Genomic DNA, 27577 nt, shown 5'->3' with positions numbered 1-27577 from the left:
TTAGATTGGGGGAGAGTTCTCTCTCTCTCTCTCTCTCTCTCTCTCTCTCTCTCTCTCTCTCTCTCTCTCTCTCTCTTTTAAACCTTTTTTTGCACCACTCTTCAGCAGAAAGATGCTGCCTGAGCAGCTTAGGCAAAATAAAAACTAAACAGTCCTGTATTTGCAGGACTATAATCTACAGAACCTAACACAAAAGGAAAAAGCAACAAGGAGGGAACAGCAAAACAAGTCAGCTTAGACATCTGTTATTAAGAATACAGAGTAGTTCTTGTAATGGCCACCTGTAGGAATATAAACAATTCAGGAAGAGGAGGAGCCAGTTGGAGCTCTCCCCTGCAGCCTGATAGATTGGCTGCTGTTGGGTGACAACTGAGAGGAGAGGGCATCTTGATGGATCTGGTCTCTCAGCCGAACTGATGGAGTGTCCCTGCTTCCCACCTCTTGCTCTGCCACAGCTACTAGATGTCAGTTGATGGAGGGAAGACCACAATGGGCCTCATTTATATGTCAACAGCTTAATTAGGAAACATGTGTCTTAGACAAATGAAGATGGTCTCCCATTGAAATCAGTGGGACAAGGACATCTCTGTTTTGCTGGACTGGGCACAGAGTCTTCAAAACAGGGGATGAGGGCTGTTTTAATTGTGATGATGGCCATGTGGAGACCGTCATAAAGCAGTGACCCACTTAGGAACTCCAGGGCACTGGACTCAAGGCTTGTCACTGTGTCATCAGCTGTATAAAGCATTTGCACTGGAAGATGCTTCTCAGTGGTCTTTGTGTGTCTGCTCCCATGTTTAAATCAGCCCCAAGGTTTTTTAAAAAGACATCTTTGTGTCCTGGCTTATGTTCAAGGTGGTATCCAATGATCATGATTTTTAGGCAGTAACTACTTGACCCTCAGTTCAGGCAAATCAGCTTGTCATTTGTACTCTGGTAGGCAATCTGACCTAGAAAGGGAATGCACCATCATAGCACCAATGGAGATCAGCTTTGTTTTTAAGTTAACTTATTCAGTTTTGAAAACTTCTCTGCAATGTGAAACTTTTCCATCTCAGCCTGACTTGTCTGGCTCAGTTGCTTACCAACATAACCTAGGCTGATGTTGTTATTATACATTGGATCTATCCAAAATCATCTACTCCGCCACAGTTTAATCGTGGACCTGGCATGTGTTACTGAGACCTGAGCGGGTGAGCTACATGGTGTTAGTCTTTGCCCAGTGTAGGTGTCAGTGTGATGCACAGGGATTCATTCTCTCCCAGAAGTGTTGGTGATGGACACTTGGATGGCTAGAAAAGAGGAATTGACAAATTCATGGAGGATAAGCTGAAGAAATGCATTGCAATATTCGGAGAAGTGTCAGTTTTGAACAGTGGATGAGTTTTGGATTGTGTATTGTTTCAGAATCTACCAAATTTGGTAGGTTCACCTTTGAAATGAGAACTGAATCAAATTTCTCTTCCATCCTTACAGTGATTGTAGGAGATACTTTGCCACTCTTGCAGTGCTGTGATGTAAAATGGATTTATTGTTGTGCTGGTTTGATTTTTCCAGATTGTTATATTTTATTACATAGTATATATATATATTATGATTTTCCCTGCTCTGGGATTGATTTTAATGAAGAGTGGATTATAAACCACCCATATAAATCAGTACATAAATTAAATCCAAAAACAACCCTTAGCAGCTTTTGCTCTGCTTGCTTATCACCCCCACCACCATCCCCCGCCCTGCTCCCTGACCACAATTTAATTCGTCTACTTAAAATTATACCAAGAAATCATGAGCTCTGTCAGAAGCATGTATATGAAAGCTGGTTTATCCCCTGTTAATCGTCAGAAGTTTAAAACAAATTGCAGAACTTTTCAGGCAGCTGTAACTGGTCTAGGATTAGTTAAATGTGTGTGCTCACATGGCACCTGCAAAATAAGATTGAGGAGTAGATGTTTTTTTCATCTCTGCCCAGTCCTGTAAACTGCTGTCTGAGAAGATGTTGCATGAGAGCCACGGCTGATACCAGGGGATAACTTTGTCCCCTTTTTCTGAAATTCAGTGCAGACAGCCTGTGGTACATACAAACAAGGTTGAAGTTACTCCACTCTAGCAAGGATGGAGGACCTCTTATGGTCAGGAGGCATAGTTCCTCTGGTGGGAAACACGGTGTGCTCCTTCTGGGGTAGTTTGTCCACCGTTGGTCCCCAGCCTGAAGTGGGGACCGAAGTTTACGAGTCAAGTACAATAAGGCTGTAAGCTGAGATTACTTGAAACAATTTATGGGAGATTGATAGTAAAGAAAATCAAATCCATTTGTATTTTTTTCCCTAGGATGATAATTAAGTTTAATTTGATCAGCATCAGCTTTGGGGCTTGTTTTCAGAGAGCCTTCCAGGTTCTCTCTCAATCTAATTAGGCATGTGCCTGCATGAAGACGGATCGAAAGACCCACAGTACTTTCTGAATCAGAAAACTCAAAGAATAGGATATCAAATGACACTTGTTGGTGCTGGAGGGAGCGAGGAACCTTTGACTGATTCATCAAAACAACTCTGTAAGCTTTATCACTTTGAAATGTAGGCACTTTCTAAGGGGTCTTCAAGGCTTTGTGCATAATTCAGAAACCCGCAGAAAGCACAGAAAGAAGAGCACCTAATCTAGCTAAGGTTTGTTGGGGTTAATACAGTTACAAGCTGTGCTGAGTACATGGAATAAGTCAGTTGCAAGTGCAGGCAACCCCTGATTTGCGCGGTTTTTTAAAATTTTGTTTCGACTATGCCAGACCAACATGGCTACCTACCTGTAAACAGAGTCAATATGGTGTTGCTACTTATTTCTTTTCAGGGAGACAAGCAAGATAGGAGTCTGATGAAGCCCCTTTATGAAAGATACAGAATTATCAAGCAGCTTCTGTCGACGCCATCTTTGATCACAACCATTGTAAGTCCAAAGGAGGTTGCGGAAATAAATCTGCCCAAACTTTTGCCTTTTTAAATGCTCCATTCATACGAAGCGTTTTGCCCACTAGGGAATCTGAAATGTACTCAGAGTCAAGAGTGAATTTCATGCTCTTTATTCAGCTCATAGTCATCAAGGAGGAGAAGAGAAGACGAATGGCTCTTTTCCCCAACCCATCTGCTTATATACATTATTTACACAATGGGCCTTGCGTGATTGGCTACTTCAGGGCTACACCTGTGGGCCAATTATATTGTGGATTGACTTCTGCCTGCAGCCTGATTGGCTGCTCCTACAGGCCAATCAGGTAGCAGATTCACTTCTGCCAGCCGCCTGATTGGCTGCTCCAGCAGGCCAATCAGGTTGCGGATTCACTTCCACCTGGAGTTGGATTGGGTAGCTCCCGCTGATTCTGAATCCTATTGTTCTAGGATTCAGCTCAGTACATAACACCCCTCCCCTCTAAGTTCCAGTCCTGCCCGGGAAGTTGCATTCGTAGTCCCCAAGGTCTGCTGGCCGCCTCCGTGTGCGTTGTGGCCTGGGGTGTTCCTTGGTCAGGGGTTCTGGTTCTGGCTCGTGTTCCGAGGCTGCTGGCTGTGCCAGGGCTGTCTGGTCTGGCGCCACTGAACCACTAGGTTGTAGCTCTGGTTCCGGTGTCCTTCCAGCCTCGGGGCGCCCCTCTGTGCCTACTGCTTCTGCTTCCCCTGCCCACCCCTCTCGCTCTACAGGCCTCACTGCCCTGCTGTCCCCTTGGGACCCCTCTGTCCCGCTCTCCTCCCGGGTTCCTCCTGGGAATCGTCGCCGTAGCTGGTCGCAGTGGCGGCGCCAACATTGCCCCCCTTCCGTTAGTACCTCGTACGACACGGGACCGGTCACCTTGGTGACTGTGGCGGGTACCCATGCTGGGCCTGCCCCAAAATTCTTTGCATACACTGGGTCCTGGGCCACAAATGTCCGGGGGTTCCTGCCTTTCCCCACCACTACCTCATCCTGAGCTCTGTCGGGGTGAAGTCGGTCCAGTCTAGTTGCAAGGCGCCGGCCCATTAGTAATTCAGCTGGGCTCCGGCCCGTCGTTGTGCTTGGGGTGCTGTGCTGTGCTAGAAGAAATGCGGCAAGGCGGTATTCCCAGTCCCCTTGTGTCATGCGGTGGAGGCTGTCCTTGGTGGTCCGCACCATGCGCTCCGCTTGGCCATTGGTGGCAGGGTGGAATGGTGCTGAGCGGATGTGGCGGATGGCGTTCTGCGCTGTGAAGGTCTGGAACTCCTCTGACGTGAATGCGGTTCCATTGTCCGAGACGAGGGTGTCAGGGAGCCCGTGGGTCGCAAACAGCTTACGTAGTACCCGGATGGCTGCCGCCGTAGAAGTGGATGGTACCAGTGCGACCTCCAGCCATTTGGTGTAGGAATCCACCACTATGAAGAATGTTTTTCCCTGGAAGGGGCCAGCGAAGTCCACGTGCAAGCGTGACCATGGATGTCGGGCGGACTCCCAGGGCTGGACTGGGGCCCTTGGGGGATCCGGGCGGGATTCTTGGCAGGTCTGGCAGTGTTGGACCCAGGCCTCTATCTCTCTGTCAATCCCCGGCCACCACACATAACTCCTGGCAAGGGCCTTCATCCTCACTACCCCTGGGTGTGTCTCGTGTAGGGCTGTGAGGACCCTTTTGCGGAGGGGCTGGGGAACAACGACCCTGCTTCCCCATAACAGGCACCCCTTGTGGGCCGACAGTTCATGTTTGCGGTTTGTGTAGCCAGCGAATTCTGGCCCGGGGCTGCTGCTGGGCCATCCTCGCCACACCCAGTCCAGGACCCGGGAGATGACCCTATCTTTTGTGGAATGGTGCGCAACTTCTTGTGCCTGAATGGGTCGGTCAGGAAGCAGCTCCAGGGTCATAACCTCTTGCGCAGGCGCTGGGTCGGGGCCTGTTTCTGGTAGTGGTAGCCTGCTGAGGGCGTCTGCGTGGCCCATCGCCTTCCCAGGGCAGTGGATTAGTGCATACTGGTAGCCGGCAAGGAAAATTGACCACCTGAGGACACGTGGAGACAACACTTGGGGGGTCTGCTTCTTTTTTTTTTTTTTTTTAAAATAAATTTTTATTCAATTTCCAATTTATCCAATTAAAATAATAAAAAAAACATTCTTTTATACACAACATTATAAATTTTCATCTAACATTTTGCTCTGCCGAGCTACGACTTCCCCCCCTCCCTTCATGCGGGTTTCTTGTTTACTACATTTTTGCAGTTCCTTTTTAACTGTTTGGTCAATTCGTAGGATTTATTTCAATCCTGCAAGTGTTTTTAAAGATCTACAATTTTTCTCCATATAATCCACATATTTACTCCAGTCTTTTTGAAACCTTGTCTCCCCCTGGTCGCGGATCTTGCAAGTCATCCTTGCGAGTTCAGCATAGTCCATCATTTTAATCTGCCACTCCTCAATCGTTGGAATTTCTTGTAATTTCCATTTTTGGGCTAACAAAGTCCTAGCCGCGGTTGTCGCATACATAAACAATACTTGATCTTCTTTTCTAATCTCTCCTCCCATTATTCCTAGTAAAAATGCTTCAGGTTTTTTTGGGAAAGTATATCTAAACATCTTTTTCAGCTCATTATATAACATCTCCCAAAATCTTTTTACCTTATCGCATGTCCACCACATATGATAAAATTCACCATCTCTCTCTTTACATTTCCAGCAAGTTTTGTCACTCATTCTATACATTTTGGCTAATTTAACTGGTGTTAAATACCATCTATACATCATCTTATACACATTTTCTTTCAAAGCAGTACATGCTGTAAATCTCAACGTTTGAGTCCATAGTTTCAACCACGCGTCATAATCAATATTGTGCCCAAAATCTTTTGCCCACTTGATCATCACTTCTTTTGTCAACTCATCCTTCGTATACCATTCTAATAACAAATTGTACATTTTTGACAGAAGCTTTGTTTTGCCTTCTAGCACTTCTATTTGGAATTTGGACCTTTTGTCCTCAAAACCTATTTTCCTGTCTTCCCTAAGAACATCATTTATTTGATGGTATTGTATCCATCCTGTTAAAACTCCTTTAATTTCTTCATAGGGTTTAAGTCTCCATCCTTTATCAGTTCTTATCAAAATTTCCTCATAAGTGGCCCACCTCCCCTCCATATTTACTTTCTTCACTGTTAATACCTCTGCTGGTGAAACCCACCATGGTTTTTTGGTCTCTAACAGCATTTTATTTCTTTCCCACACCTCGTACAGAGATCTTCTTATCACATGATTGGTAAACCCAGTATGAGACTTCTTTTTGTCATAACATAAATATGCATGCCACCCAAATCTATTGTTAAAACCTTCCAAATCTAGCAGGTCAGTATTCTTCAACGTTATCCACTCTTTAATCCAACACATACAAGACGCTTCATAATAAAGTCTTAAATCTGGCAGGGAGAAACCACCTCTTTCTTTTCTGTCTACCAAGATTTTATGTTTTATTCTAGGTTTTTTCCCCTGCCAGAGAAATCTTGACAAAATCTTTTGCCATTCTTGAAATTGTCTTGTACCCTTCACCACAGGTATAGTTTGAAATAAGAATAACATTTTAGGTAGGATATTCATCTTAATTGCTGCTATTCTTCCTAAGAATGACATGTTCATATTAGTCCACCTTTCCAGGTCTTTCTTTATTTCTCTCCATACTGGTTCATAATTGTCACTATATAAGTTAATGTTCTTTGCTGTCATCCATATTCCAAGGTATTTTACTTTTTTTGCCACATCAAAACCATATTTTAGATGTAGCTCTTGCTTTTCCTCTTTCGTCATATTCAATGCCATCACCTTTGTTTTCTGTCTATTTAATTTAAATCCTGCTAATTGTCCAAATTTCTCAATTTCTTCTATAGCCGCTGCAACACTTTCATTAGGATTTTCTAGAGTTAAGACCAAATCATCCGCGAAGGCTTTCACTTTAAATTGCTTTGCACCTACTTTAATTCCTCTAATAGTTGAAAGATCTCTTAATCTATTCAATAGTACTTCCAGGACCATGATGAATAATAAAGGGGATAAGGGACACCCCTGTCTAGTTCCTTTTGTGATGTCAAAATATTCCGTTAATGTGTTATTAATTATCAATCTTGCTTTTTGTTCTGAATATATTGCCTCAATCCCATTCAAAAAAGAATCTTTGCCAACCATCGATTCCAGATTTTTCTTCATAAACTGCCAAGATATATTGTCAAATGCTTTCTCTGCATCCACAAACATTAATACTGCTGGCTTATCTATCTTGGTTTCCAGATATTCTATTACATCTATTATATGTCTGACGTTGTCCTTTAACTGTCTACCAGGAAGAAAACCAGCTTGATCCTTATGTATCATTTCATTCAAAACTTCTTTCAATCTCTTGGACATAATGTCTGCAAAAAGCTTATAATCGTTGTTCAATAAAGAAATTGGTCTATAATTTCTGACTTCTAAGCCATCCGCTCCTGGTTTTGGAATCAATGTAATATACGCTTCCTTCCATGTATTTGGGATCTTTCCTCCTGCAAGAATATCATTCATCACTTCTTCTAAAATCGGTATCAGCTGTCCGTTTAAAACTTTATAGTATTTTGCTGATAATCCATCTGGTCCTGGGGCTTTTCCTACTTTCATTCTCGTTATTGCCTGATGTACTTCTTGCCTTGTTATCCTATTATTAAGTTTCTTTCTTTCCTCTTCTGGGATTTGTTTCAGTCCATGTTTGCTTAAATAATCACTGATCTTCTTCTCCTCTTCTTTCTTTTTACAATACAACTCTTTGTAAAACTTTTGAAAGGCTTTCTTTATTTCCTTTGGCTCCTCAGTCACTTTTCCTTCCATATTTATCTTCACTATCATATTTTGATTTTGACGTTTCCTTAATTGCCATGCCAATAATTTTCCTGTTTTGTTCGCTGATTCAAAATTTTTTTGTCTCATCTGCTTTATTTTCCATTCTATCTCCTGACTGATCAACATAGAGAATTGTGTCTGTAACATCTTTATGTTATGTTTGATTTGTTGATTCTCTGGTTTATCTATCAGGTTTTTCTCATTTTCCATGAGACACTTCAGGATTTCCTCCTTCTTCTTTTCTTTCTTTCGTTTCAGGAAACTATTTTGCTGTATTAGAAAGCCTCTCATTACTGCTTTACTTGCGTCCCATACCATATCAAGTCCAGTGTCTTTATGTAGATTCCAATGAAAATAATCTTTCAGGATATTCTTAGCTTTTACTACCACCTCTTTATCTTCGAAAAGCTCCTCATTCATTCTCCACCTAAAGGAATTCTGATCTTTGCTTTTCATTTCCATAAATATTGAATTGTGATCTGATAATGTTCGTGGTATTATCTCTATTTTACTCACCCTGGGTACTAGTTCTTTGGAGATCCATATATGATCAATTCTTCCAGAACTTTAATAAAAAAATTCCTTCAGTAGCACCTTAAAGACCAACTAAGTTTTTATTTTGGTATGAGCTTTCGTGTGCATGCACACTTCTTCAGATACCAAAATGCACACGAAAGCTCATACCAAAATAAAAACTTAGTTGGTCTTTAAGGTGCTACTGAAGGAATTTTTTTATTTTACTTCGATCCAGACCAACACGGCTACCTACCTGTTTCCAGAACTTTGATTTGGTTCTGAAAAGAATGTAAACTGTTTAAGCGTAGGATGCTTTAACCTCCAAATATCCACTAGGCCCAGGTTTTCTACCAATTCAAAGAAGGATTTTGGTAACTTGCCTTCATTCTTCCTTTTCTTTGTCCTATCCAATTCTGGTACTGTCACTCCATTGAAATCGCCCATAAGCACTATCTTTTGGTCCATATACTCTGCTAACCTTTCTTCCAAATTCTTGTAAAATTCCGCTTTGTTCTCATTCGGTGCATAGATTCCCACCACCAGCATTTTTTCTCCTTGGGTCGATATTTGGACCGCTATCACTCTTCCTTCTTCATCTTTAAACATCAGATTTGGATCCAATTTGTCTTTTATATACAAAACCACTCCTCTCTTTTTATTTTCTACTGAATTTATAAATTCTTTACCCAACCTTTTATTTCTAAGAATATAATTGTGTTTTTTCGCCACATGTGTTTCCTGAAGACAGATTATATCCAAATTTTTCTTCTTCAAAATATGATCAATTTTATTTCTTTTCACTTTGTTATTCAATCCATGTACATTCCAAGTATGTATCTTCAATGATGCCATTTTACTTCCTAATATCAGGAAGATAAGATTTTATCTAGTCTTGGTCGGGTTCTTTACTTAAATCTTTATCTTCTTCCTCTTCTTCACTCTCTGACTCTTTATCCTCTTCCTCTTTTTTCTGTTCTTCTTCTTCTGATTTCTCTTCCTCTCCTTCTTTTTTCTTTCTTCTTCTTCTTTGTGGTTTTGGTTCTTCTTCCTCTTCTGCAGTCGCTTCAGCTAGGATAACCAGGTCTGGGCTCAGCTCTCCCAAAAATTTTTCGTACTTTCTCAAGAATTTCCCAATGTCATGCATACTTGTCAGCACATGTCTTTTCTCTTTATAGAAAAACATTATTCCTTCGGGGTATTCCCATCTATGCTGGATTCCATTTTTCCTAAGCAGGGCCACCATTGCTTTATAATTGTCACGTTTTTTCAAAAATCTTCCTGGAATTTCTTTAAACACGATTATAGGCTTGCCTCCGATGATTAGCTTGTTGGTGAAGCTCAAACTTAAAATCTCATTTTTCATCTCCATTGTGTTGAGAACCACCACGCAATCACCAGGTGCTTTCCTTGCCTTGGCCTTTGCTGATTTTACCTTAATTCTGAATACATTCACAATTGTCTGGCTCACTTCTTCATCCGTCTTTCCCATCCATTTCGCCAATTCGGCAATTATCCTTGACTTAATATCTTCTCCCGATTCTTCAGGGATACCCCTTAATTTCAAATTCAATTGCCTTTGCTTCATTTCAATTAATGCCAAATTATCAAGCATTTGTTCATGTGCCCGGTCCATTTTCTTCATACTATCTTTCACTTTGTCAGTCTCTTTTTTAACCTCCTTTACCTCTTTTTGGGTCTTCTTGATTGTTTCTTCCATTGTTTTGGATCTCACCGACAAATCTTTTATTTGGGTTGATAATTCTCCCACAGCTCCTTCAATCTTCTTATCGATCTCTCCCAATTTTTTATCCATACGTTGTTCACTGTGTTTAAATTCATCTTTAATTTTTTGCCATAGAGCTTCTAAATCCTTGACTTCTTCTTGCTTTGAACCTCTTCTATCTTTTGGTGTGCTTGCTGACTTCTTTTCTTCTTTACCAGCCATTCTTCTACAAAAAAACAGAAAAGAGGGGAAATTCCCCTCTTCACCACTAGGGGGACCAGTATTAATAAATTCCTACAGTGTACCTGCAATAACCCAACCACCCCCAGATGGCGCTGTAATAAATTCCAATACCTAGAATCAACAGTTATTCCGTCTGCCACTGGGTGGATTACTCTGAAACCTCAAGTCTTTCCAGTACTTTTCCACTCCCAGAGACAGAGAACCAGCAGTTTCTAGTTACATTAAATCAAACCCTTCTAGCAAGTTCCTTTTTTATCCCTCCAACAGTCAAGTCACCCTTGGAACCTGAAACAAAGAAGCCAAGTCTCGCAACTCTTCAGCCACTTATAGGCTTAATCCACAGTTCGCTCCAATAAAACCCAAAAAAGAAAGAGAAAAGAAGCCAAATACTTCAGCCACTTGTAGGCTTAATCCAAATAAGGGAGAATCCCAGATCCGCAGTTCCCAAGCAATAAACCCCTCTTCAGCCACTTGCTGGCTTAATCCAAAGTCGACCCCCCCTTTCCAGCCTCTCAGTTGGTGGGAAACGTTTTTACTTTGTTCTTAATTATAGCAAAGAAAAAAAAGGGCAGCCTCCGTCTTTCCCCCCTTCGGTGCTGCAGCGATACAAGCAAAGATTTTTGACCCAGCCAGGGTGGCGAGGACATGGCTGACCACTGGCACTGGGTATGCATGGGCCGTGAGAGCCTTGTTTATGGTGCATTTGTAGTCTGCACAGATGCGGACCGAACCGTTAGGCTTGACAGGTGTGACAATTGGAGTTTCCCAGGGGGCGTTGGGCACCGGCTCCAGCACTCCTTGCTCCACGAGCCGGTCCAATTCCTCGTCTATGCGGGGTTTCAGGGCGAACGGGACCCGGCGGGCCTTGTGCCTGATGGGTCGTACAGCGGGGTCCAGCTGTAGGGTAATGGGGGGTCCTGTATATCGTCCCAATGCCCCATCAAAAACCCCTGGAAACTCTTTGCATATGGCGTCCACGTCCACTTGTAAGCTAGTGTGGTTCACCCCGGTAACGGCTAGCCCCAGAGGTCCAAACCAAATACATAACAGAATCCTTCCCATGGAATGTGTTGAGGGAATAGTACAACCAAGGGGACTGCAAAATAGCATTCCCAAGAATGGAATAGAAGCTGTTCAGAATGCTCAGTACAGTGTTTATTTAGGTTCCATCTTACCTCTCTGTATAATGATTGTTGTTTTTTTAAAATAATAATAATAAATTTACTGTTTTACAGTTTTAATTAACCCTGCAGATTGGCAACACATGCAGGACTACTGCTGGAAACCCGTGTTACGCTGGTGTTTTCCACACAGTGCTGGATTTGTGTATAAGCTAAACAAGCTATAGCTTAGGGCCCCCACTCTCTTGGGGGGCCCTCAAAAAAATTAAAGGAAAAAAAACCTGTATTAATTGTATTTCAGTTCAACAATTACTTTGCTAAAGCACATATTTCGTTATGTGCAAATGGCTTTAGATACCTATTAGGTCCATAAATTACCATATAGCATATATTCAACATGAAAAGCAGCGACAAATTGTTGTTGACAGAGGACAGCTGGACATATAAAGCTGGACATTACCTCCAGTAGCTTAGGGCCTCATCAAACCTAAATCAGGCCCTGTTTCCACAGCAGACTAGTAACCCTTGGAAGTTAAATATGTCCATATATCTGTAAATCCCTGGGAGCAACATCTGGGGGACACAGTTGACATGAGCACACTTTGTCCATTTCCACGCTTGGTGCATGACACAGGTCTTCACACTGGTGTTTCCCACAGAAATCCTGATGTGTCCTGCCTTTCCTTTCCCACATCCCTGGGTATCCCCATCTTTTGGATTAGGGAAGTTGCATCCCAGGCAGATTTGAGTCCCCCAGGTTCTCTTTTTTAAAAGAAGTAACCACTGTGTCTAGCTCAAACTTTGAAATACAAAGCTTGTACAGTGCTGGGAAACAGTGTCTTTTATGAGAATGAAGTAAGCCAAATTGCTTGTTGCTACCCCACTAAGGGTGTGCCTCACTTTCTTTTCTGTGGCAATCTGCTTACATGAGTAAGGCTGCAAACACAAGCATCATTCCCAAGAAATAAAATGCATTGGACTCAGCATTTTTACTTGTTTAGGACTGGGCTTCAAGGCCAGCTCCATGGAAATGGTTCTGAAGGAAAACTAGATCCCAGAAATTGCAGTTTCTTACATTCATATTAAGAGGCGGGGTCACACAAAGCTAATTCCCTTGTGGAAATGACGATGTGAATTCCTGATTAAGAGTGTGTAGCTTATCTGCTGAGGCAATTCTGTCAGTCACATTTTCTTAGCATTATTTTTTAACCATGGTTAATCTCATACACCTTCTATGGGACTTTTTCAGTAGTTATTTCTGGTGCAGATCTATTTTACGTTTCCTTCACCATTAATTTCTACCGATGTGCATGCAGGTGATTAATTTGATAACCCTTGTTCTGTGTTACAAGCAGGAGGAGGAAGATTCCGATGAAGATCACTCCCAGAGCAGCTATGAATTGTCCTCTGCCATGTCCCTCCATTTGCCTTCTGGTGAACATCTCTGTCATTCAGATGAGGAGAATGAGCCCGCCTTTGTGTCACCCCTGGATGAAAAGAAAGCAGTCAAACAGCCTGCCCTGTCAATGTCCAACTTGCATGAGGCCACAATGTGAGGACTGACTTTTGTTTCTTAAACTAAACAAAATAGCACAGTTATTCCTTAGGGGGATACGGTTTCCGACAAGATGCAGAAGTGTGGGGAACAAAAAGCACAAATGTCCCCGTCATCTCTTCGCATTGTGCTTTGAAGTGATCCTAAGCCATCTGTTCACATGCCTAATGTAACAGAGGATATATTTATTTGTTTCATGCCTGTGCTAATAGGCTTTTTATGGCATCGACAATGACCCACAGCTATAAACAGTAAATACGTACTGCAAATTGGCCTAATGTAGTACAACTATTCCTACTTCCCTAATAATAATAATAATAATAATAATAATAATAATAATAATAAATAGTGTAAAGGTAAAGGTACCCCTGACCATTAGGTCCAGTCACAGACGACTCTGGGGTTGTGTCGCTCATCTCGCTCTATAGGCTGAGGGAGCCGGTGTTTGTCCACAGACAGCTTCCGGGTCATGTGACCAGCATGAATAAGCTGCTTCTGGCGAACCAGAGCAGCACACAGAAATGCTGTTTACCTTCCCGCCGGAGCAGTACCTATTTATCTACTTGCACTTGACATGCTTTCGAACTGCTAGGTGGGCAGGAGCTGGGACCGAACAACGGGAGCTCACCCCGTCGTGGGGGTTCGAACCACCAACCTTCTGATCGGCAAGCCCTAGGCTCTGTGGTTTAGACCACAGCGCCACCCACGTCCTCTAGTGTAAAACTACATGGCTGTAAATCACTCTGTGTCTTGTCAGAACTTTCAATATCTATTGGAATTAATTAGCAAAATGCATCCTGTCCTAGGCACGGGCTGCAAGAGGAGCACCTGTTGAAGCTGCGTGCATATTCCTGATCCCAAATCTGTCACCTGTCTGTCACTTTAAGTGTTTTCAGACACAATTCTTTTTTCGCAGGCCTGTGCTGCTGGACCATCTCCGAGAAACGAGAGCTGATAAGAAAAGGCTAAGGAAAATGTTACGAGAATTTGAGGATCAGTTCTTTAAGCAAACAGGAAGGTAAGGCAACTACATTCATGTTTGGTCTCTGTACCCTTTCTGTATGTCGCTGCTGACCTAGACAGTCACAAATCCTGAAGAGTAGTTGCCTACAGATCTCTGAGTGAGCCTTTCCCTTGTAGTACTAAAACCCTGGGAACTTTCCTCTGGTGATTACACAAACCAAGATTTGCCAGGGATTTCTAATTTTGCCATAGCAAAGGCGCCCTTCTTTTCTTAGGAATTGAAATTGGCAGGCACACGTCATGTTCACAACTCTCTGCCCTCCACCACAAAAAAAGTTTATTGCTGAGGTTTGTAAGAATAAGAGGTATCTGCCTGCAGGAGAACTTCCTCCCTATGTGCCTGTGATTGGAAGGAGACAAGTTCAGAGGAGCCATTCATGCAGAGATACAATGGGCAGCCACTTTTGTCTGTCTGTCTGTCTGTCTGTCTGTCTGTCTGTCTGTCTGTCTATGTGTGTTGGGTTCCCAGACATCTTTATTTGTACCAGCATACTGGCAGTTTTAAGTTTGCCACAATGTACACTTTTGGGGATTACTCTCCTGCTCATTCCATGGGAGTATTTGCTGGCCATTTGTAGATGAGGAAAGCACCTATGATTTGTTGAAAAGAACACATATTAGAATAGCTCACGTACAGAGCAGACCCAATGGTCTTCAACATGTTAACAAATGTATTAATGTGTGTGGGTGCAGGGGTGCCCGACAGTCTCTGAACCCCACTGTTGCAAGCTTGCGTACAGTTCTCTCCCAACATTCACTTGCCTCTTCTTTGGAAGAAAACTCTCTGAATGTGGTTGGTTTTTTTAAATCAATTCCTAAAAACATACCTGCACTGTATCTTCTTCCCCCTTGTTATATGTGGGAACCTATAATTAAGGAGACTAACACAAAAGTCATATTTGAGCCAAAAGTGCTCTGCCAACGCTTGCTCCTTTTAAGTCCCAGCATTCAAATTTTACCACTTTACAGGACTCCCCAAAAGGAGGACCGCATCCCCATGGCAGAGGAGTACTTGGAATACAAGCACATCAAAGCCAAGCTCAGGCTGCTGGAGGTTCTCATCAGCAAGCACGATGTCTCCAAAACCATCTGAAGTCCAGTGGTTTGCAATAGTAAAACTCCTTGGTCTGGGAAAAGGAGAGAGAGAGAGAGGGTTGCACAGGTCTGGCTCTTCCTGCACAATGGCTTTGACACCTTGAAATTCTGATGCACTTTATTTATGTTCTACCGCTGCAGGTGAGCAAGAGAGTGAGAGAAAGGGGTGTGTGAATGCAGGAAGGAGGAGTGGTTGAATGGGAGGGCTAACACTTACCTGTGAGTCGTCTCTTGTTTCTGGAGCTGTTTTTCACTCGGGCAAGTTCCCCCTCGCTTTAGCCAAAAGGAGGTAATCGTATATGCACATTCAGAAAGCCGGGTTGGCGGGACTTCCTGTTTCACTTCAAAGCTCCACTGCGACATGTTTCCAGGCAGATGGTGCTAATTCAGCAACACTCAAAGGTATGGAAGGACAGTGCAATCATCCAAACAGGCTCGCCCAGGTTTTTATTTTGTCTCTTCCCACTTGGGCAGCATAGGACTAGAGAAAAAGAGAGGCATGTCAAAGTCTCTTGAGCTGCCCATCAGGTGAACTTGGAACACAATTCTAGGTAGGCCTACTAAAGCTACTAAGTCAGCATTATGAAGTGTCCTCCGCAATCTGATAGGCCTCTTTTATTTGTGATATTCCAGTGTGTAGCCTGGACAGCTTTTGTATCCCAGGATTCACTGGGAGGGCCAGAATGAAAACCATCCCTAATATTGGGAGGAGAGATGCATCAGAAAAGAACCTCTTTTCTGCCTGCTGGCCTAGGTAAAAAAAAGTACAGGTCACAGCGAAACTGTAGTTTTCCATCTCGGTTGAGGATAATGAAGGAAGGAAAACCAGCACACCCCTGCAGATGAAAACTTGACCAAAAACCCCCAGGAATGTGAGCAGCTGTCTTTGCTGGTTCAGTGTGCTCTAGAGGACCCTGTTTGCCCAAACACAACCATCAGTAATGTCAAGAATCTGACTTTCTCTGTAGATCAAATACCTGTGCAGGAGGGGACATTTTTGAGAATTTAATAGGCACCCAAGATGCAAGTTTTCATCCATCCTGCATTAGGGGGTTCCTGGTGCTCTTGTTTTCCCTCCAATAATTAACAGATAAGGACCATCTAAATCTACCAGTTTGGCAGAGGCACTTCTGACTTGATATGTATGCCACCCCTCCTGAAGTGGTGGATCCTGGGTGGAAGTGCAGGTCAAGTTAGCTCCTGCAGGATAAAGAGAGAATGAAGGATGGCTCTGATTTAGGCAACAACCTATCTTTGTGGAATGTACACAGATTGGACTGCATGGAAAGCACCACTGGTCCCTGCATCATTCAGGCTGTATTTAGGGTAGGTAGAAATTCTACTTTTCAGGTGCAGGGAACATGGGAAGAATTATGGCACAAAGGAAGAGCCTCAGATACCTAGTTCAGATACCAAATTTGGAGAGGGGTTCACACTTGGGGGGATGGGAGTATTATGGGTTTGAGGCAGGAGCAGGAGGTGATGTGGTCTGAATCAATGGTAGGTAGCACCGGAGCTTCCAGGTGTTTTGGAGTATAGTTCCCACCTGTTAGCCGTGCTGACTGGGGCTTATGGGAGTTGGAGTCCAAAACATATAGAGGGTACCATGTTGGATGCATGAGAGCACCCAGATGTTGTGGGTGGGTGTAATCCTGTGGAAGAATAGAAGTATGCAGAGCTTGTCTGAGCTGTTTGTGAGTGTGTGCTGTAATTCCATGCAAGCGGCTAAAAAAAACCCATGCAAGCAGCATAACATATGGAACTGGGTATAGAATTCCATTTCCTGACAATGGTAGCTTTTTATCTCCTTATTTTTTTTGGGGGGGGGTAAAAATAGGAAGGAGGCTCCTACCTCTTGGTTTGCAAAGGCATGCTTATGAAAGTGTGTGTGGGCAACACTTAGTGAAATGTCAGAAGGCAGCATGGTAACTGCATAGGATTTGCAGTGGTGTGACTTCAGGGCCCATAACGGCTTTTCCGTCACCGTGATTAAAGAGTCACAGAGGTGTGTGCAGCAAGATAAATTATGACTATTTGCGTAATGTACACAGGTTGTAGAATTCTGTTTTTCTAGGTGAAGAATTTGCCTTACTCATTTTCATTGCAATACCATAGCCTGCCCATTTCCCCCACCCAACAGAAGCCCGTGTAAATGGCAGCTATTCCTTCTGGATCCCCAGCTCTGTGAAGGTTAAAGAGGCTGTCTTCTCTACACAACTCAAGGGGTATTCAGATCACCATCCAGTTCCTGCCATGCTGGCACATCAAGGCAAGAGCGGGTCTGCTCAGGCTGAAGCAACCTTTCCTGAGCTGGAAAGCTAGGGAGAGCAAGCTAGCGGAGCTTCATTGTTCTGAAAAAAACAACAACCAGGGTCTTCTGGGTCTAAATATGCGTATTGGAGGAAGCTAACTGTAGCAGGAACCTAACTTAGGCTTTGGACGATGGGCCCAGCTTCCTGAATTTGCATAGCAGTCCTTGATTTTGGCTGAGTGAGAGGAAAACCCCAACAAGGCATTGCAACACCTGCCTTGCCAGGGAAGACGAGGTTTCTCTTTGAAGTGCACTGTGTAGAAAGTTGCAGAAGGAGAGAAGAAAAGCAGGGGAAGGAGGAGGAAGATTATTGTTCCTCATTTTACCCTCTCCTCTTTTTCCACTACCCAGTCATTATTTCTGGCTGTGTGGCTGCCTCTGCTATGGTTAGCAGGTGCCCCATTCAAGCAGAGGGGCTGCAGTGGAAGCTGTCCAGCCCTCAAGACAGCTTTGGGGGTGGGGGCCTAAGGTTGTGTGTATGTATGTGAAGCTTGCCGCTTCCCATTGCCCCCAAAGCCAAGACTCAGGGAGAGGACCCCCCCCACCTCCTGCTCTCAGAAACTGTGAAGGAACAATTCCTAAGTTTAAAGGATCCTCCAAGGGGGGGTCAGATTAGGCTTGGAGCTCCCTCCTTCTCCATAAACACACCCTCCACCTGCCTCCGCTCACATTATCCCTTCCTTCTGCCCCTCACCCAAAGCCACTCCTGCTGGGGTCTTATTTTTTTTTTCTGCACGCTCCCCCCCCCCCTAATTGAAGAGACCCACCACAGGCCTACCCCTGGATGTATTTTGGTGCCTAGCCTGTTCGTATGCAGGTGACACCCACACGCTCTCACCCATTTACTAATAGGAGTGATGACCTAATCGGCCGATTTGAATCACATGTATTTTACTAGGTGGATGCCATCTAGGTTTGTAAGAGCAACAAAACATCGCTTGTGTGTGTGTGTGTGTGTGTGTGTGTGTGTGTGTGGTGGAAGGGAAGGAGTCAGCAGCTTGTATTGCACATGCCGTTTGCCATTTTAGGTACAATTCCAAAAACAATGATGTTTGCAATGTCCACTTGGATCATTAGACCTGTACCTTATGAGCTGGCAGTTTCTAGATAATTATATTCATGGCCATTTATAACCACTGGTTGCAGAACAATTAAAACAAAAAGATAAAATGACAGACAGCTGGGCTTCCAGACCCAACTCTCTTGTCAATAATGCTTGGTTTAGATAAATGGGTTTTGGTGGGCCGAGCACTTCTGTGAGACAGGGCGAAGCCCACTTTCCCTACCCACTTGTGCTTGTCTTGTACAGAGTCAGACCATTTCCATCTAGCTGAGCATTGTTTACTGGCAGTGTCTTTTCAGGGATGGTTCTCTCCCAGCCCTACCTAGATGTCAGGGATTGAACCAGCGAACTTTTGCATGCAAAGTATATGTTCTGTCACTGAACTATGGTCTTTCATTTGGCATTCTACAGTTGTATGACTTTTTTTAAAAATAAAAAACTTCCTCTCTCATTGCTCCCAGTGGGAGGAAAGTTGCAGTAGCTTCAGGACTGGAATGCCCCCCTCACCCAAATTCAGGGGACATACCAGGGCTTTGTATCCTGTAGATCCAGCACCTCGTCCATCCTGCTCTGGTGCGCTTCCTGTTTGTCCTCTCAGGTGTTGCAGGTCTGGTCATGGAGAACTGCCAGCTGCTGACCTTTCAAGGCAGATCTCTCTCTCACACCCTCATGAGAGGGAGAGGGAACAAACTACAAGAAGATTCCACCTCAACATTAGGAAGAACTTCCTGACAGTAAGAGCTGTTCGGCAGTGGAATTTGCTGCCAAGGAGTGTGGTGGGGTCTCCTTCTTTGGAGGTCTTTAAGCAGAGGCTTGACAGGCATATGTCAAGAATGCTTTGATGGTGTTTCCTGCTTGGCAGGGGGTTGGACTGGATGGCCCTTGTGGTCTCTTCCAACTCTATGATTCTATGAAATCCTGTGGCGCCAGGGACACCCTCCCAGGAGCTATAGAATTCACACCTAGAGAAATCTAAAAAGCAAACAAACCATGGATTTTAAAAAGTAAGAGAGGTGGAGTGTATGACAGGTGGCTTTTTTTATCCCTTAGCTCATGGCAAAGGAGTCGGCCAATTAATTTTTCCAGGCTTCATCTCTGGCATGGACTGCAAAATGCCAGGGAGGTCCGGCATGAAAATAGCTATCAGGAGCAGGACTCTTCTGTGCATTGTCTGCCAGTCTAGTTTTTCTTTAATAGTTGCAAGTTTTTGTGAGCATGTCTCATTGTTGTTGACTTTATTCACTCATTATTCAACCACTCCAAAGCCAAAACATCAGAGTGAGTGGATCTTAAGACACAGTTATGATGATCCAAGCTGGTTACAGGTACTTTTAAGTTTTGGAGTTTTACCCATTTTGGCAAAGTCACGCAGCCTGGCCCATGGCATTTGGCTCTAGTGTTGTCGCTTGCACCCCCATTATCCCATTCCTAGAGCCTCTTGCTTTCTCGAGGAACCTTGATTACAGTGTGTGCACTGAGGAACTAAAGCTTGCGGCACTCAGACTTAAATGGCAGTCCTTGAGATGGGATGGATTAAGGTCTCTGAATAATGTTAGCAGAGGGTTTTCTAGAGTTCCTGTTTTTGCCAGAGCCACTACACCACCACCAGCAGCACTCGCTGTTGTTGAGCCCCAGCGCTGCTGCAGACAAAGGACAGTGGCTGCCAGCTGCCCAAACAGCAGCTGTGCTCTCCAGTAGTTGTGATGTTGTGCATAGATTCAAGGGATGCTGGGTTTTCTTTGGAAGCTTATTGGGGTTTCGCCAGAACAAGGCCAGTAATGCTATACTAGCAGTTCCGAAAGCTTTATCCGTCATGATCATCTCCCTTACAAAGTGCACCCAGAATTAATGGTGTTGCAAATGGGGAGTAATAGGATCAGCAGGGTTGGTGACTGTATACAAAACTGACTGTTTCCATGCCCAAACCGTTATTAAGTTACTCTGATTGTAGTTCTTCCAGAAGCTTTAGAAGCAGGTTGTGTGTTGGATGTCGCTGGAGCCGGGAAAAGGTTACCCATCACTTGAGCCCTTAACTCATAGAGCGAGGTAAAATAGCTTAAGATAATGCTGAAGCAGAACAAAGAGGTTAAAAAATAGTAATTTTGAAAAGTCTCAGCTATTTGGTGGGGTATGGGGACACTAAATATGGCATATATAAGGGAGAAAAAACTTAAACAGGAAAGAGTGGCTATTTACAAAATGACCAGGCAATGTAAAGCTACTCCATCCTTTTAAGCAGAAATTGATAGAAACCGAAATGAAGCAAAGTGAAGCAAAGTTATTAATGGCATATGCCAATCTTTATTTCTGTAGCACTTTTCCTTAGCCCAGTGCTATAATTTGTTTTGCTTTTTCCTGACAACCAAAGCTTATTTGAAAGCATGCACTTTGTAGGACCTTAATAATTCCTGTGTGATGATTGCCAAGATAGTTTATTTAAAAAATAGTGACAATAGTTTATTGCATTATGATATTTTGGATAGATCAATGTATGCAGATTATTTAATCTAAGTGTCATGGTTATGAACTGAAGGAGGCTGGGCTTCTTTTCTGGTTTACTGTGATAGATTATAAACATGGATATATTATACCCCCCACCCCACCCCACCCAGTCTTGCTGTTAAAAAAGGAACACATCTTTATAAACAGAGGTAAATTTGCAATAGATCACGCCTGAGTGACACATGAATTCCAGGGGAGAGGGGCAGTCGGCGAGTTCGCACCGCTCACTGGCAAACACAGTTTTCGGTGGCAAAGAGGTTTGAGAAAGAGCTCCAGGTAGAGATATATGTACTGTCTTTAGTGTTCTTGTTTTGTCATTTTGTACCAATGACAAGAAAACCAGGGGCATAATCCTTAGTCTTCCAGCACTGCTTCTGTAAAGGTGGGGGATCCCTGGGTGAACTGTATGTGAGGTCATTGTGCACTGCCTCTAATGTGGGGCTGAGCTTAACTGTGTGGTCCTGTCCTTGAGTGCAGGGCTTTATTTTCACAAATATCCGGCACGGGGTTGGGGTACAATCCAAGTCAGAACTGTGCAGTTAAGGTTGCGTGCAGCTTGGCCCTGAGCTGAGCTGAGCTGTGAGGGCTAGCAGGGAGAGGCCTCCATAAATGCCTCCAGGGGATCCCCCTCCTTGCGAACAGAGCTGAAGACAATAGATTGTACCTCAGCTCTTTTTGCTATAGTAATAAAAGAAGCTGTTGATTTCATGACGCCTATTTAGCCACAAAACTTGTTCTTTTTTATTTATTTCTGCTGTATGTAACGTTGAAGCATGGTTTTTAAAGAGAAAAGCAAGACAAAAAGAACTTTCAAAAAACATTTGTGGGATCATGTCACACTGCTTATATACCTAAGTGGAATTTTTAAATTTATTTTTTTTAAAAGAATGATGTAATGTTTCAGTGTAATTGGCTTGATCATTTATATAACTTTTATGAATCAGAATGGTCTCCTTCATAATGGTCTCCTTCATAAATCTGTTTTAATTAAAAGTCATGTCAGAGCAACAGGAACAGATACACAAGAATTTGAAGTTTACAAACTACATCTTTGATAAGGGAAAAATGGTTTCATGACATTATGTATACAGTTGCTATTAAAATGTATCTATATATTCTATATGATTGTATAATATTTTATACAACAGTACAAATAAAATATTTTTCTATTTATTATGTTGAAACACAGGTGGATTTTTTCCCTGCTTGTTAGCTAATATAAATAACATAAATAACACTGTCAAACAACACATTGGAAGTGCTGACATTTTTTTTCCTAGGCTGCAAGAGTTAAATCATGCTGCAATTACACCCTTTCATGCTGTTTGGAGATATCTCAGTTAAGTTGTTCAGTAGATTAAAATGAATACATATTTAAAACATTTAGAAGCCAGTAGGTTGTTTTTTTTATTTCGCTAAAGCTTGTTTATATAGATTTGTTACATTTGGCAATATGAAGGAGGAGGAGGAGAGAAAAATAATAAGAAAATGGAACACCAATTGCAGCATCTAGATATATAAATGGTTGCTAGAAAGAAAAAAACCAAGATTCCTAACAGTTGACAAGCACTGGTGGACCAAGAAGGTAAGGAATATATACTAAGGGCAGAACTACATGCTTCACTGGCTACAGTGCTGCCAATGACATCATGCCCAGGTTGGATGGTCACTCTCCCCGACAACGCTTGGGCACACTTACCTGAGTTGCAATTTGCCATCATGCTAAGTGCTGCCCACCAACGGTTTTTGAATGTGGACAGGAGGCTACAGAAACATGAGGACAACACAACATGGGGTGAGTGTGCCTGCCCTAAATATTACACTGGGGAAGGGGAAAATCTGGACACAGGGTGCCATGGTGGTGGTGGTAGGGCTGCTCTGTGCCAGCTGCATTGTTAAGCTCTGCTTGAAGATGACTATTGAGGAATTTGATCACTGGTGTTTGCTCTTGGTAAGAACGGCATTATGCATGCGTCTGATGAGAATGGATGGCAATGGGGAATAGGCCACAGAGAAGGCTCCTAAGGAAGAGTTGGGGGGGGGGGAGAGAACCACCGAATTAACGTCCAACACTGATGTTACACGTCTTGCAGCTGGGATCTTTCTTAGCATTGGCCGTTGACGAGCTCATTAGCTGGTGGCCTGTGATTTCCGCAACGGTGCCGAGGGAGAGATCCACAGGGTCAGTGTAAATCACTTCCAAGATTACATCCTGCGCGTGGTGGTAGATCATCGCCCCGTCTTCTTCAGTGCAGGTCAGAAATTTGTTATCCTGCAAGTTGAGCTGAGGGAGGCGCTGCTTACAGAACTCGTCTCCTGGCGACCCGGCGGGCGCGAGGACGAGGATGACATAGTGGTAGGCTGTGTACATGCAGTAGAAGTCCCCAAAGTACAAGTTAGTATTTGGGTTGAAAAGTTTTTCTGCCGCTATCTCAAACCTGTATCTTCCGTAGGGCGAATCCTGTGGGGGCTTCCCGGTGTTGAATTCGGTGTGGCAGCTGAAGAAGATGCCCTCCAGCTTCCCGCTGATGGGAGAGCCGTGGCTCCCGCTGTTATCCTTGACTGAAGGCTGCAGAGCGCTCCCGTGCTGCTCTCTAGAAATGAAGGATGGGTAATGGTTTATATTTACAGGGGTGAGCGAGATGTTAGGAACTTAAAGAAGCTGCCTTGGGTCAAGGAAGTGGCTTTAAACCAGATCCCTGGTCCATTTAGCTCAGTAGCAGTTGCTACCAAGGTGAACCACTGTACAGTGGTGCCACGCTAGACGAAATTAATTCGTTCCACAGGTCAATTCGTGTAACGAATTCTTCATCTAGCGAGTCCCGGTTTCCAATAGGAATGCATTGAAACTTAATCAATGCGTTTCTATGGGGGACTGGCGGCGGGGAAGGCAGGCAGGCAGGCGCTTGCTCTCTTGCCTGCCTGCCTTCCCCACCGCCTGTCACACAGCACCCACCGATCTTCGGATCTGTCCCCCGATGCACTACGGATCGGAGAAGCAGGCAGGGAGACTGCAACAGCCCGCAGCTTCCCGGACTGTTGCCATCTCCCTGCCTGCTTCCCCGAGCCGAAGCGCATTGGGGGAGGGAGCCAAATTCCTCCCCTTCTTCCCGCTGCCGCCAAGCCAGTCCCTGAGCTGAAGTGCGGCGCGGGAGGGGGCTTTTCGCCGTTTGCCTCCCCCTTGGGGGAATGCAAACGGCGAAAAGCCCCCGCTGCTGACTGCCTTTGGCTGGGGGACTGGCTGGGCGACAGTGGGAAGAAGGGGAGGAATTTGCCTCCGCTTCCCCCCCCCCACACACTGCCCGGGAATCGGACGAGGTTTGAGAAGCCTCGTCCCATCCCCGCAGTGTTGGGCGGTGGGGGGGGAAGCGGAGCATCCTCCGCTTCCCCCCCCCACTGCCCGGGGATCGGACGAGGCTTCAGAAGCCTCGTCCCATCCCCGCAGTGTCGGGGGGGGGAAGTGGGATGTCAAGCCCTCTACGATCCCCGCTGTGTGACAGGCGGGATGGGGGGGGGAAGACAGAAAAGATCCTGCCTTCCCCCCCCATCCCGCCCGACACACAGCGGAGGATCGTAGGGGCGCCGGGCGGGTCTCTTTGCTGTGAGGAGGCGAAGCGTCGGCAGCTCAGCGCACCCCGGGCAAAGAGACCCGCCGCCATAGACGCGGGTCTCTTTGCCCGGGGAGGTGCACTTAGCCTCCGGTCGCCGCCGCCTGTCAGCTGTTGAGTGGCTTCAGGCCGCTCTCCAGAGGCACGCGTGCACCTCAGGATAGCGGCCTGAAGCCGCTCAGCAGGTGACAGGCGCAGTGGAGGCGCCCCCAGGCGCCCCGGCTTTCTCAGGGAAGGCAAGCGGGGGACACGTAGCCCGCCCGCTTGCCTTCCCCGAGAAGGCAGTCAGCAGCGGGGGCTTTTCGTCATTTGCGTTCCCCCAAGGAGGAGGCAAATGACAAACAGCCCCTGCAGCTCACTGCCTTCGGCTTGGGGACTGGCTGGGCGACAGCAGGAAGAAGGGGAGCAATTCCTCCCCTTCTTCCCGCTGTCGCCCAGCCAGTCCCCCAGCCGAAGTGCGGCACGGGAGGCAGCTTTTCGTCGTTTGCCTCCCCCTTGGGGGAACGCAAACGGCGAAAAGCCCCCGCTGCTGACTGGCTTGGTAGTGGCGGGATGAAGGGGAGGAATTCCTCCCTTCTTCCTGCCGCCAAGCCAAAGCCACCTTCCCTTGGCAGCAGCGACCGCTTTATGCTGGGCGGCAGCGGGAGAAGCGGTTCCTCTGCTTCTCCCGCCACCGCCTGGCACAAAGCCGGTTTCGCTTCCCTCGGCAGCTGCTGCCTGGCTTCAGACAGCGGCTGCCAAGGGAAGCAGCTGTGTGCCAGGTGGCGGCGGGAGAAGCGGCTCCTCCGCTTCTCCCACTGCCGCCTGGCACAAAGCCGACATCGGACGGGGCTTCGGAGAGGCGCAGCACTTCTCTGAAGCCCCGTCCGATGCTCCCAGGTGTCCATGGCGTGGTAGTGGGCCGAGAAGTGGGGGAACGGATCAGTTCCTCCACTTCTCCCCCCTTCTTCCCACGCTACAGCCCTTTGTGTTCCGCTGGTCTCTGCCGGTTGCCCCTCACCGGCAGAGACCAGCGGAACACAAAGGGGAACGAACTGCAGCGCAGGAAGAAGGCAAAGGAAGATCAGCTGAGAGGCGGTGACAGCTGTCAGCGCCTATCAGCTGATCTTCCTTTGCCTTCTTCCTGTGCTGCAGCTCATTCCCCTTTGCTAGACGAATGCCCCTAGGTTTTGCAATTGAAGGTTTTTATGACCACATTTCGCAAGACGAAGCGTTGGCCATAAAAAACCTCATCGTCTTGCGAGGCAACCTCCGATCGCAAAACCTATCCATATAGCAGAAAATTCGTCTTACAGGGCATTCGTCTAGCGAGGCACCACTGTATTTATACACCTCCTGCCACCCACAAAAGCATATACCCCTTTCCCATGCAGGAAAACAAGCTACGTAAGTCTGTAGGCACAGATCTCACATTCTAGCTACGGTATTTAAAATGGCACCAAATGTGCTTTTGGTGTACAAAACCTCTGAGAATTGCTTTCAGGGAGGGCCAGTCATGTATTGCCAGTGCCAGTGGAGAACAGATTTCAAGTCTGGAAAAAGGGTCTGTTGGGACTGGAATCGAGTATCAAGAAAGAGAGTGTGGCTGGCTGGTACACTGAATGTGGGAATTCCATGCTGCAACATTTTGCTGCAGGCACCAGCAGTAGTAGCAGCAACAACCACCTCCCTGATTCTGCAGCACAGATCTTTTCTGTGTGGGGCCAATTCCTAAGACTTGCTACACAGATGCATACAGAATGTGCCACATGGGGGGAGGGCCAATCATTTGAAACAAAACTAACTATTCATGCAAGGGCAGAGAGTTATTGACTTCACCAGTTCTATGCTACTATACTTTTAACTGCAGCCACAAGGCAAACTTTAAATATTTATCTTCCTGAAAGTTCCACCTTTCTGTTTTCCTAAAACAAGACTCTGAGAAGAAAGTGTATTCAAAATAAGATTAAGCTGCTGCAGATGAGCTAAACATCAAAACCAGAGATAAGCATCAGTAAATAAAATCCATCACCAGGTAACCATTCTTGAACGGCAGTATAGTGACATCCAGTGGCCAGTTAAGCTAATTGTAGACCATCCCCCCCCCCCCCCCCCGGCCACAGGTCTGGATATATTACAGAACATTCTACACTGATTCAAGTACATTAGAACAGAATAATTAGCCTGGTTCACACATCATGGTAAGCAAGGTATGGTTTATCATGAGTGAGCAATTGTGCTCATGCAGCCTGCTAAAATTGTGCCCTACTCCTCCTTTTCCCTAGTTCAAAACAAACCATGAAAGGAAGCCAAAGTTTGTTCTTGGCTTCCGCCCCTGGTCTGTTTTGGAGATGAACAAGCTATGAGTGCTGGTTAGCACATAACACAACTTCAGCACCCTGTTTTGCTTCTGCCTAGCTTGGGAAAGGGGGCAGGAGTTTAGCAGGGCGAAGCAACATGTTTTGCTCACTGATGGAAAGTCAAAGTTTGGCTTACTGACCTCCTTGCTAATTATCTGTTTGAGGAAAGGGAAGAAACAGAATCCTGTCTCCTTTCCCAAACAGGTGAAGTTGCATATGGGATTCTCAGTGGAGCGGCTGTAGAATTATATTGCTCCCTCTAATGCAGGGGAACTCAGACAGGCCATGTCAGCCCCACTGAGAAGCAACATGGGATATCTGTATGCAGAAGTATATGCATATATTTTTAAAGAGAAGTGCACAGCACAATGTTTGTTACAAGTCCCATATGTCTTTTGTACTCTAACTGAATCCCAACAATGGCAAATTATGAATAAATGACTGTATTTGAAGTTTTTAAAAGTCTTGTTTTATGCATGTTACTTTATAAAGCTGCCACCCACCTGAAGCTCTCAGAGGTGGCAGAGATTATGCAAACGAGTACCTGGCTACTAACTTCACCATGTATATCACATATTGGTAGCCAATGCTAATAAATAAAGAAGCTTACAAATAGGCAGCTTCCTTGTTCAGTATACAGTAGAG

The 27577-nt window shown here is 44.9% G+C and overlaps 2 protein-coding genes across 16 annotated transcripts in view; one reads left to right on the top strand and one right to left on the bottom strand.

The window, feature by feature from the left end:
• The window catches only part of FAM13C (family with sequence similarity 13 member C), an 87308-nt gene extending 72055 nt beyond the window's left edge, over window positions 1-15253 (top strand). For 11 of the 13 annotated variants that reach the window (XM_088670224.1, XM_088670218.1, XM_088670219.1 and 8 more), the window contains 4 exons: window positions 2845-2940; window positions 12789-12988; window positions 13908-14009; window positions 14984-15253. In XM_088670224.1, the coding sequence (XP_088526350.1) occupies window positions 2845-2940; window positions 12789-12988; window positions 13908-14009; window positions 14984-15107 (522 nt within the window). In that variant the 3' untranslated portion in view covers window positions 15108-15253. The remainder of the gene's footprint in view (window positions 1-2844; window positions 2941-12788; window positions 12989-13907; window positions 14010-14983) is intronic. The other 2 variants (XM_088670217.1, XM_035137984.3) reach the window with 1 other exon arrangement.
• A 6696-nt stretch (window positions 15254-21949) lies between these two features.
• The window catches only part of PHYHIPL (phytanoyl-CoA 2-hydroxylase interacting protein like), an 82985-nt gene continuing 77357 nt past the window's right edge, over window positions 21950-27577 (bottom strand). For all 3 annotated transcript variants that reach the window (XM_088670227.1, XM_088670226.1, XM_035138044.3), the window contains one exon: window positions 21950-23579. In XM_088670227.1, the coding sequence (XP_088526353.1) occupies window positions 23045-23579 (535 nt within the window). In that variant the 3' untranslated portion in view covers window positions 21950-23044. The remainder of the gene's footprint in view (window positions 23580-27577) is intronic.

The sequence above is a fragment of the Zootoca vivipara genome, chromosome 5, assembly GCF_965207765.1.
Source record: "Zootoca vivipara chromosome 5, rZooViv2.hap1.1, whole genome shotgun sequence".
Taxonomy (NCBI): domain Eukaryota; kingdom Metazoa; phylum Chordata; class Lepidosauria; order Squamata; family Lacertidae; genus Zootoca; species Zootoca vivipara.
This window is presented reverse-complemented; position numbering and strand designations above follow the sequence as displayed.